Genomic DNA, 10,568 nt, shown 5'->3' with positions numbered 1-10,568 from the left:
ATTCCAATGTGGACATGGGTATGTTCTTCTTTTTTAAACCAAAAATATATACATATAAATCAATCGATAAATGTCCCCAGTATGTTAACCACTAAAGAAAACCTATTCGCAGCACTCGAGATTCATCAACCCTTATACCTAAAATTATATTGACATTATATTGATATGCTTTAAGACATATGCTCGCTACTCCGTATTCAACCTAGTAATTATACGTCGTCGCGTACTGCTCAGGGTTACCTTGAACATCCCATTGATTAGTTATTTGATGAGCTTCTTCCATCTCTTGCTCGGTGGGCATGTTGACGACCATCAGGTAGAGTACTTTCTGTGCAGTTGTCAGTATACCAATCAAGTAAATATACAAGGACCAGATGAAAGAATGGTGTATGAATAAATGGATTGTGGGTGTGTGACGTACCGAGCCAAACAAGTTTGTCAGCTTAGCCCCCCGTTTGAAATACTCTTCGGTTATTTGCTGTTGGTTCAGTTGTTTGAGGGACTCCTGTTCCTGCTCCAGAGACATGGACCCTTGTTGCTGATACTGATTGAAACCGCGCCGATCATAATAGCCCGAGTTTGGACCGCCTCCATACCGCATGTCCTGTTCGTACTGCATGTTATTCACAAGCTGATTATCGTATCGATTTGGCTGTTGCTGTTGTTGGCCTAATGACCCAACCAGCCCTAGGAGTCCACCACCGCCACGGCCTCGTCCACCGAAGCCGCCGAAACCGCCACCCAGGGGACCGCCCATCATGCTGTTGTTTGCTAACGGATTGTTGTTATGTGTTGGATCGGCGTATTTGGAGCTGAACGTTGGTTTCCCCTGTGGCATTAGAGGACCACCAGGATTCGCGGCAGCCTGTCAAAGAGTTAGTCCCCATCAACCTAAGGGGGTTTATTAGGGTTAAGGTGTTACTAACAAACTTAGCCTGCGCCCTCCGATCCATATAATCATCAACAAACGCCTTGCCGCGGCCAAGCTTCTTTTTAAAGCCCTTCTGGTCTCCCGTGGTCGCCTTACTAATGAGGTCCAGTTCCGGGAATATGAGTTCTGCGGTCTCCATGGTCTCTAGTCCATTAGTGACACCATTTGTGATGCCATTGGAGGCCTGGAACTTATGAGACATGCGGCCGTCAGAATTGCCGTTGATATTGTTTTGAATAATCGAGTTGATATTGGCGACGGTTTTATCGTTGAATTTCGTGGGGTTCCATGTCATCACGAGACAGTAAAGCCCACGGGGACGGAAGTATTCTTTGTTCAATCTATCGAGAGCATGATTTTGTCTATTATTATTTAGTCATTAGTATGTTCTCCATTTCTTGGGTGGTATGGTAGGGGTGTCTTACCGATACCGAGTCTGCACCTCAATAGCAATACTGGTAGCAACCAACAGGGCTATTGAAATTGCCTGCGAAGCAAAAATTGGCAGCGGCGAAGCAGCAAGGCCTGCCAAGTTAATAGCGTTTATCCACGGATTGGCGAGACTGGCTTCGTTGAGCGTCTCGAGAAAATCCAGCCATGACTTTTGATCGATGCCCACGTTTTCCAGCTCCGGCGCATAGGCGCCAACGAAGCCACGATCCTTGCTCTTGGGACGCCGCTGCGGGATCGCAACGGGATGCGTGAGCTTGCCTGGTCGATAATTCATAGATTCAATTCCATGAGGCTGCACACGCTCTAAGAAAGCAGCAATGACTTTGTCTGGATTGGCCACACCTTGTTTGCTTTTGCGTGCCTTGGTCTTTTCAAGCTGTTCGACGGCGGCTTCTTGAGCCTCTTCAAGTTGCCATGTTCGCTCGATGGCATCTTGCGCTAGGTTCAAGCTGTGCTCTGCGTCGCGAAGACTTGTGTTGCTGCTCTCGGCCCCGAGATTACCTCTCTCGTCTGGGTAGGTGCTTATCTTCTCATTGCCGAAATAGCCATCCTCCTCTCCGTGATGAGATGGATCGTATGAAGGCGGAGCTTCACTAGAATATGGGGTCGTGTTCTCTGGTAATGAACCGTGGAGCTCGTGCAATCCAATGTCTCGTTGTTGATGGTTGTCGTCTGCCAAGGGCCTGGGAGACCGAGAGCGACTGACATGTCGAGAGTAGTCGTTGGAGGAGTGCGCTTCCTCGCGGTCTCCATGTTCTTCGTGCTCTTTGAGGGCTTCTTTTTTCGCTTTTTTGTATGCTTTCACTTCGCTCACGAGGCCAACGCCCGAAGTGACGCCGGAAATCAGCAGGCCGATAGGTCCTCCATTTCCGCGCCCACGTCCACGTCCGCCACTGCCCAACATTGTTTTGGGTTAAATGTGGAAAGGGTCTCGGTGTGTGTGTGTGTGAATGATGACAGAATTGAGTGGATTTCAATCAGATAATAATAAACAAAATCAAAGGCAGCCCCAGGATATATAAGTGGTCAGAGCGACCCTTGACTCTTCAAATATTGTTCAGCTGAACATTTGAAAACCCGACGTAAAGCAGGCGGACCTCACTCATATATATAGAGATGTACTAGTGAATATTAATTCAGCTGAGTTATTTTAGACACTATCGTTTTTCGAAAAAGATCCATCCATGTATATATATATACTTCGAGACGCTAAAGTAGCGCTAAAGCATAGTTCTAACCCGAAAGGATGTAAGATCGGCATATAAAGTGGAAACCGAGAAGCATGCCTATTTAGGTAAAGGCTTAAAGTATATCAACCAAATACTATCTAAATTGAAAAGATTTAGGCATCAACAATATAATTGTATATATCGGAAACTGACATCGCAGAGCATGCCTATTTAGGCAAAGGAGCTATACATTCATGTCTATTTATACTCATCTCGGCAGTCAGCACAGATGGTTCTAGTTTAAATGCAATTTTTCTGCTATCTAACTACATAAGCTAGAATAGTCTTTTAGTTAGAACCATCTAAAATAGTTATACGTACCATAATATACTTAAAAGAATAAATAACTAAGAAGTATCCTTAGACTAATTAAATGTAGAATAAATATAAGCTATTCCTAATTTAGTAAGAAAGGGGTATGGCTGTATCGCTAGGGTGGCTCCCTATATTTTATGTTATACGAGGTAGCAGATAAATCGGCACGCGGAATAGATAGGGTAGTTAGATGGATTACTTCAGTAAAATGACGATATTAATTGATCAAGGACAGTATTCTACCTGCCCTATATCACCAGTCCAAGGATAATGCACAACATCTACAATCCTCCGAAAATTGGAAGGCTTGAGCAATAGCCTCACCATATCCGCTAACCAAGCCAAATGAGTTTTTGGCAAGCGCCGATTGATACTATACAGGTTATCCAATTCCATGCGCTTAAGTTTCCACTGTGGGCCATCAGCGCCCAGCGACCCGTATGGTTGCAATGCCGTGAGAAGCTTGTCATACTGCTCTTCAAGTCCAACATAAGCGCACTTTGTAATCTCTGTATTTTCACGAGTGCCCTGTATCAACTCATACAGCTTATGGTGAGAGGCCATGACTGCCCACTTACAGAAAGCCATGGTCACCATGGCAAGCAGTTGCTTGGATTCAATGAGCTCTCTTGTGAAGATAAGACAATCTAAGATTTTCTCGTTGAGATATTGACAGGCCGATCCTCTTACACCTCTGAGGACCGGGTTCTCTCTTTGCTTGCGCATTGTATCACTCCGAAGGTCGACTAAGTCGTTGATAAGGGTCGTCCCGTACGAAAGCTTCATATATTCGGCCTCGTTTATTTGCTGACCCGTGGCTAGAGATGCTGCCACCACGCCAACTATATTGGCAATATCAATATGGCGATGAGAAATCAAGTCTGTCACCCGACTACCGTATAGCCCTTCTGGTAGTTTCGGCACAGCATGATTGCGGTAATAGCCCATAACCCTGAATTGAATGTGGGCTGCGACGAGAATATCTATTTGCCAGTCACTGACTATCTCCGCTAAATTGCACACCTTCAGAAAGGCAACGGCTGCTGCCCCATTCTTTTGTAGTAAGGAGAGAGTCTCCTCTGTGACCGCTTCACAATAGTCTCCTATTAAGACATCGTTCCCTGCATCTGCAATCGCGCGCAAAATACCTCATTTACGAGAGTACCACCACAGGCAATTGCATGGAAGTATTTTGCATCTGCACAAAGTTTGACCTTCTCCAACGTCGGATACAACGCCTCATATGCCTCCGAGCTATTGTCGCACTGTGGATTTGGTCGGCGATCGGGAGCTTTTATTGGGGGAACAGCAGTTGCAATATCGGCTCCGGAACATATGGTCGGACTTGGTTGAATGTCTAGATTACAAAACACAAGTTCTTTGACTGCATATTCGAGCTTTTTTACAGTGAAAAGGCCATGCCCATTCCACTCCTTTGGTCGCTGAGTAACATCATTCTGTGCCAAGAGCATCTTTTTAATGGCTTCACAGTTCCTCGCTTTTGTCAAATCCGCGTCCTTGATAAATGACATTGGCGATATCCCATCACAAGTACAATCGACGCGAGGATCATATTTCTCTGACATCAAGTTTGTCTCTGTACACGAAGGGGACAACACTCCACCAAGAGAAATTTCGCCGTTGTTGAATCTTTGTCGAAACGATATTATCACATTTGGCAGAAGGTCAGGGTGCAGAAGCTGGTCGATATTTGCGTCTTGAAAAAGAATTGCTATCTCGCCAACGCTCAAGAGTTTGGCAATTTGGGTCCGGTTTTGGTCGACATTTGTATCAAGCCAAGTATCTACCCAAGCGGCGTAGACTTGCAAACGAGTATTCCGGGGCGAGATATCAACTATCATAGTTCTTGGTTTCTGCCAGTCTGCATTTGAAAAAAAAAAGACTATAGAAAGAGCAAGTATCTGGTAGTCGCTGCGGGTTATGGGCTTTTCATAAATCACCGTCGAGATCTGTCTACAAGTATAGCCGACGGGGCCTAGGTACTAGTTAAATAGGCATATGAAATTAGTACGGCCGTAAAAGATCTTGTTAGATTAGGGTAATCCCATGGGCTAGCTCCACTGCCGCTATTCATGACGGTTGCTACGGTAACTTCCTAGATCGATATCGTGAATCTACGCTTGGGTATGGAGTATAGCGGACGACCGGCCAAGAGGAACGAATAGCAGCTGCACGTGTATGACAGTTAGTTAGTACTATTTCAGTACTAGCCATCCAGTGATATGATAAGATAGCTCCCCTAAAGGCCAATTTTGCAACTTGGGTATGGATGTAGAGTACACGATACTGCCATATTGACTTGCCACGATTGTAGAAGTGGTTTTTATCAAATGCCTGTATTGTAAGTAAAACACGTAATAGGACGGTATACAAGTTTAGTAGCGCATACATATGTAAACGCCAGTGGGATGCAAAACGCAGTTTACCCTTGGACGTTATTTAGAATATTTACTGCAGATTGTACTCTTTGGGTATTCTATGAATAAGGATGGCTCTATCCGAGCCAGCCAGCCCTAAACCTGATAGAGTTTTGGAGCAATTATAAACAGAAAGTATCTGCAATTATCATGGCGCCAAATTCCAAATAAAATCCACATCCAACCACGACGGATTCAAAGGCGACAAGCACGATTGCGACTGCTCGTCCCAGCCTATAAACGGAGCCATGGACGGATCAAACGGGAGCGAGAACCACTCGTCGAGATTATTCTCCCAGATAGTACCTGTCGTTGCAGTTACAGTTGTTTCCACAGGGGTATGATTGAGTTCAACAGAATCTGTCCCGGCGCTGTCTGGTTGATGTTGATTATGGAAACCGGCTGGAAGAACATTGTCCCCTTCACAGAAGCTGGACGGGACATGAGAATGCATGTTCTTCTGCTGCTGGTGCGATGAGAGAAATTGGCCTGCAGGTTCTCGAGCCAAATCACCACTGCAATGCCCCTGCGAACTGTGTGTTGTTTCCTTCTTCTTGCTCGACAGAAACAACGCCGAAGACTCAAAACTTGTACGCAGCGCCGAAACTTGAATCCTGAGCAACTCTGCATACTGCTCTGCCAGATGCACCTCGTCAAGATTGCTACTATGTAACGCCAAAATCGCCCGATCCAGGATATGTAACGACTCGATCAGCTTTACTTTTGACGCACCTAGAGCGAGAGCCTTGAGAAGGAAGATGGACGCACTTATCATGCGGGAAAACATGCGAAATGGAGCGAAACGAAGTGTGCTTGTTGTTGTTGCTGTAGCTGTTGTCTCGCTTGCTACGCGATTGTGGATTATTCTTTCGAGGATGTGGCAGCAGCCGTTGATTACGTCTTCGACGAATCCATATCTGTGCTCTAGCTGAAATGGCTGGTGGAAATCGGGGCTATGAGATTGAGAGCGGTTTTTGATGATGCGCTGCATTCCCGTCGAGTTTATGAGCACGCGCAGATGGTGGTATTCTATGAACAAGACATCTTCATAGCCAGTGGAGCCTGTTGGCAATCAATGTCAACTTCAGATTATTGATTCTTACATGTATAGAAGGAAAGAAGTACGTACCACCTGAAAAAGCGGCAACGTACCACCGCGAGAGCATATCTTGCTTCTCCTTGAGACAAGTCTGAAATTCCTCTTCGTTCTCAGCAGTCATAAGAGGAAACAAGGTGTCAGTAGTGCTCTTTATCAATTTCGTCAACTCCGTCCACTGACCCATAAATAGTTGCCACTCCGGATCATGGCTTCCACCGAGAGCCTCGTCTGATTCAAATAGTGTGCTACTAGTAAAGGGCGACATGAACGAAGTACACCCCAGTCGAGAAGACATTAAGTTTATGAAACAAAACAAGAGCTTAGGAAGTCTCCTTTGCCGAATCTTTAAGTGCTCGGTGTATGCCTTGGCATCCGACTGAGCGCCTTCAGCAATAATACTGCTGCTGCTGAGGTATTGACGCGGTGAAGTATTCTTCGTATCGTCAAATATCCCCAGTTCATGAGACAGGGCTAGAGCAGAGCTCAAGACCATCCACGACATTTGCTCAGACCGTTTTGTGGGCTCGATAATATCTCGCTTCCAGCGCTCTGATGCAGGAATATCAGCTATCAGTGGCGGATCACGCGCGTCTGGCATTGTCAAAAGTACGTCCGAGTCCCAGCCATCGTTATCCGGTGGGAAGTGAATAGAGAGTGGATACCATTCGACAAGTAACAAAAGGGCCTCTACAGTTCCAACGTTTCTGATCTTGGCTTTGGAGGCCTTTTCCTGCCCTAGCATTAAGCGAAGCAGCAAATGCTGGCAGTGCTGCCATAGTCTCTGGTGGATAAAGAGACTGCGAGTTCTGCCCCCGGGCCCGGGAAGGACATGGTATCGGGAGGAGATGGTTAGGATAGTGCAGCATAGTAAAGGCTCTTGCGTAACAAGCCAATATTGATTAGAGTGAGTTTTGTAGAAATCCGTTAGTATGGGAGATAAATGTGACATGTTGGTGAAGAATCTGCCGTTATCAATTGCTATTAGCTCCTTTTATGAAATAGTCGACATGCGTGGGAGTGAAATTTACAGGTCAACCAGTGTCATTGCTTCGCGGGCTGTGAACCAGCCCATCTTGACAAATCGACAAGCATTCCAGATATGAAGCACGTCAAAATTGGCAGAGTTAATATTGACCAGCTGAGGAGCAGACTCAACCGAGTTTGGCGATTCCTGCGTATTGGTAATCCCGTTGATACTAGTTCTCGAGACGGAGGTATAAGCATCTACAGGATCGGAACGAGCAGCTGCCTCAAACAAGATATTCAAGGCGTCATTCTCACTCGACACCATTGTATGTAGCACTGAATTGTGGAGGTCATCTGCTCCGTCGATATCATTCACCGAGACGGAGTTAGAAGCATCGTCGTCAAACGGGAACCCTCGTTGTCCCTCGGCAGTAGATCGAGGGTCTGGCCTTCCTGAAGAACCAGTACCGTCAGATCCAGTATCTATTTGCCCTAAATTATACTCTGCCTCTTCTACGGACGAGGACTTTCTTCTGACTCGTCTGGCTTGAGAGGCCGTACCACATATATATCAGCTGTGGCCTATGACAAAAAATCGTAATTTTAAGTGGGAGGCAAACCTTTCTTCTCTCGTGACCAGGGCAGCTTTTCCGAGAACACGCAGTCCAGACCCTGCTTGTTGCATCTTGCGCATGGTGCAGGTCCGTCGTCATCCCTCATTTGGCACTTGACCTTGCGCTCTCGGCAGGGGAGACATGCTCGGTACGCCCGCTGGAATTCGTAGGTTAGAAGTGCTCTGCTGCGGGGTGGTCTTTTTTTGTTTTCCATAACTGATAAGTGCTATGTATATTTTCAGTCCCAGTACAGCTATTGCTGATAGTACCGACAAGATGAGATGTTGAAGTGCGGGTGTTTCCAAATATCCGCGGTGGGGCTTTGAACATTGAACCTTCTTAGAATAAAAGCATAATAATTAACGTTGAACAAAAAAAAACAGGTATTTTCTGGTTTCCTAGAGCATACATCGGCATCTTAAACGAAAAAAAAAACCCACTCGTATCAATTGATATAATTGCCCTTGAATGCTCTAGACAGCAACTCCAGATGTCATTTCAGCAGAATTATTGAATTAATCGATGACTTGCATTGTCAATTGATATGTATTTCAAGTGATAAAACGAAACATCGGGTTATGATCACCTCCATCTGTCACATCAACTCGAGCATGTTGATCAACCACTCCATACAGCCTGTCCCTCCTCCGGTTCTCATGAACCAATTTAAAATGCAGTCCCAAGGCCAAAACAACAATCGCACCGGATAGCGCACACCCAATAGCACACCCAGTGACATAAAACGGACCATCCGAAGCCGGAAAAACAGAACTACTAACGAAGCTAGAGCATTGTCCAAGGATAGCCAGAATGGCCATCCCACTTCCCCTTTTCGAGTCTCCACCTTGGTTGTTTAGCAGCCATGTGATATTGATCGCCAACGCTGGGAATATACCGCACGTAGCGAGCCAGATACCCAAGTATCGAGGACCGGTTTGTGCCTCGTCGTGCACACTGACCAAGAGAATGTACCCTATTGTCCCCAGACCGGCGAATGCGCTGATGATATAGCCCCGTGAACCCCATCGATCAGAGACTAATGCAGCCCCGACGCAGCATAGAAACGATGCTAGATATGGAGGAGCTGTTAGGCCCTGGGCTTTGACGCTTTCGTAGCCCATTTCCTGAATAATGGTTGGCAAGAAGTTGGATAGCCCTGCAAAGGAGTAGTTACAGCAAAAGTGTATCGCCATGTGCACGTAGTTTTTGTAGTCCGTTAAACCGCTCAGGTATTGGCTCCATGATACTTGCCTCCTTTCTGTTTGATCAATTACTTGCAGTCGTTCCACGGCTTCTGTTTGCTCGTCTGGATTGAGAAACTTTGCGTTTTCGGGGGAGTCGGGGAGAAAGAAAAATACCACAACGGAAAAGAGGATAGTTGGAGCGCCTTCTACATCGTGACACGGATGTTAATAGCCAAAATTTCCAGCAAGGAGAATATACAAAAAAAAAAAAAAACGGACCAATAATAAAAAGAAGACGCCAAGGAGATAGTGAATGCCTGATCTGGGTTATGCCGTATGCCAGAGCGCTGGCGAAGCAATTCGCCAAGGGCGATGTACCCAATAGAAGCGACACACGCAATCCTAGTTCTCGTCGATGATAGAAAAGTGAGAGATAATACGGAGCGCCCGCCCCAAACGCAGCCTCGAATGCTCCCAGAAAGCATCGAGTGACAATTAGCTCGGCCATGTTGTGAACTGCACCACTGCACATGGCAGCAACGCCCCAACTAAGAAACCATTTTAGTTGTATGAATATTGAGAACGGTGGTTTGTAGCTTACCAAATACACAGAACAGCTATAAAGATATGAGCAGGCCATATCTTCCATAGAATAGTTGTCCATTCAAACGCAACATAGCAGAGGTAGAAGGAGTACAAGACCCAAGAAAACTGAAGACTGGTTAGGTTTAAATCTTTAGTCAGACCAGCAGTTTTGGCATTGCCGACGTTGCCTTTGACCGTGAGTATTTCTCAAAACAGAACTTGAATGTCCAGACTCACCTCGGTCAAGATAAGAGAGCACATATAGAACGCAGACAATGGGAAGAACCCGGCGGTCAAACTAAATACAGTCCACAAAATTAGAACTGTAATTGTTTTCAAAGGAATATTCTCTACCTTTCTGCAGATATAAGAGTACTGTGCCTGCGAGACCATGGGTTGCGCCTCATCTCTCTTAGGGCTGTGTTCCAGGTGATGGCTTTCAGCCACTGCTTGCGAGCTCTTTGTATCCATGGCGATTCAAGATAGCGAAGCAATATTGAAGTTTTGAAATTTTTGAATCTCTTAGTATTTTTTGAAAATGTGGTGAACGTCGCGGGTATTTTATAGATCCTCGCCGCTGGGGCCCGGTTCTTCTCGCCTTAGCATGACTAGTTGAAACGAGGGTAGAATAAGTAGCTACTTCTTCTTATTTCTCTCGAGTAAAAGATTTCATTGGCTAGCAACTTCCCCGTGCGTTGTAAGCTTTCCCCGCATCTTGACTCCTTTGATTTCCGGGGTATTTGTGGGAATCGGC

General features: G+C 45.8%; 3 protein-coding genes across 3 annotated transcripts; all 3 read right to left on the bottom strand.

The window, feature by feature from the left end:
* Positions 1-202: 202 nt before the first annotated feature.
* TRUGW13939_05854 (uncharacterized protein) lies at positions 203-2,288 on the bottom strand (the record flags this gene model as incomplete). Its single annotated transcript, XM_035489012.1, has 4 exons — positions 203-328; positions 422-865; positions 927-1,293; positions 1,357-2,288. The coding sequence occupies 4 exons, from the start codon at positions 2,286-2,288 to the stop codon at positions 203-205; spliced, it is 1,869 nt and encodes a 622-aa protein (XP_035344905.1).
* An 865-nt stretch (positions 2,289-3,153) lies between these two features.
* Positions 3,154-4,790, bottom strand: TRUGW13939_05853 (uncharacterized protein; the record flags this gene model as incomplete). The annotated part of the gene is made up of 2 exons (XM_035489011.1): positions 3,154-4,055; positions 4,133-4,790. 2 exons carry the CDS (start codon positions 4,788-4,790, stop codon positions 3,154-3,156), a joined length of 1,560 nt encoding a protein of 519 aa, XP_035344904.1.
* Positions 4,791-5,514: 724 nt separating this feature from the next.
* Positions 5,515-10,018, bottom strand: TRUGW13939_05852 (uncharacterized protein; the record flags this gene model as incomplete). Its single annotated transcript, XM_035489010.1, has 7 exons — positions 5,515-6,428; positions 6,496-7,427; positions 7,494-7,884; positions 8,052-8,202; positions 8,825-9,435; positions 9,509-9,777; positions 9,831-10,018. Coding segments are annotated over 7 exons (3,456 nt in total), but the record flags the coding sequence as incomplete, so codon positions are not given.
* Between the last annotated feature and the right edge of the window lie 550 nt (positions 10,019-10,568).

The sequence above is a fragment of the Talaromyces rugulosus genome, chromosome III, assembly GCF_013368755.1.
Source record: "Talaromyces rugulosus chromosome III, complete sequence".
Classification (NCBI taxonomy): Eukaryota; Fungi; Ascomycota; class Eurotiomycetes; order Eurotiales; family Trichocomaceae; genus Talaromyces; species Talaromyces rugulosus.
Note: the sequence above shows the minus strand (reverse complement) of the source record. Positions and strands in the feature narration are given on the sequence as shown.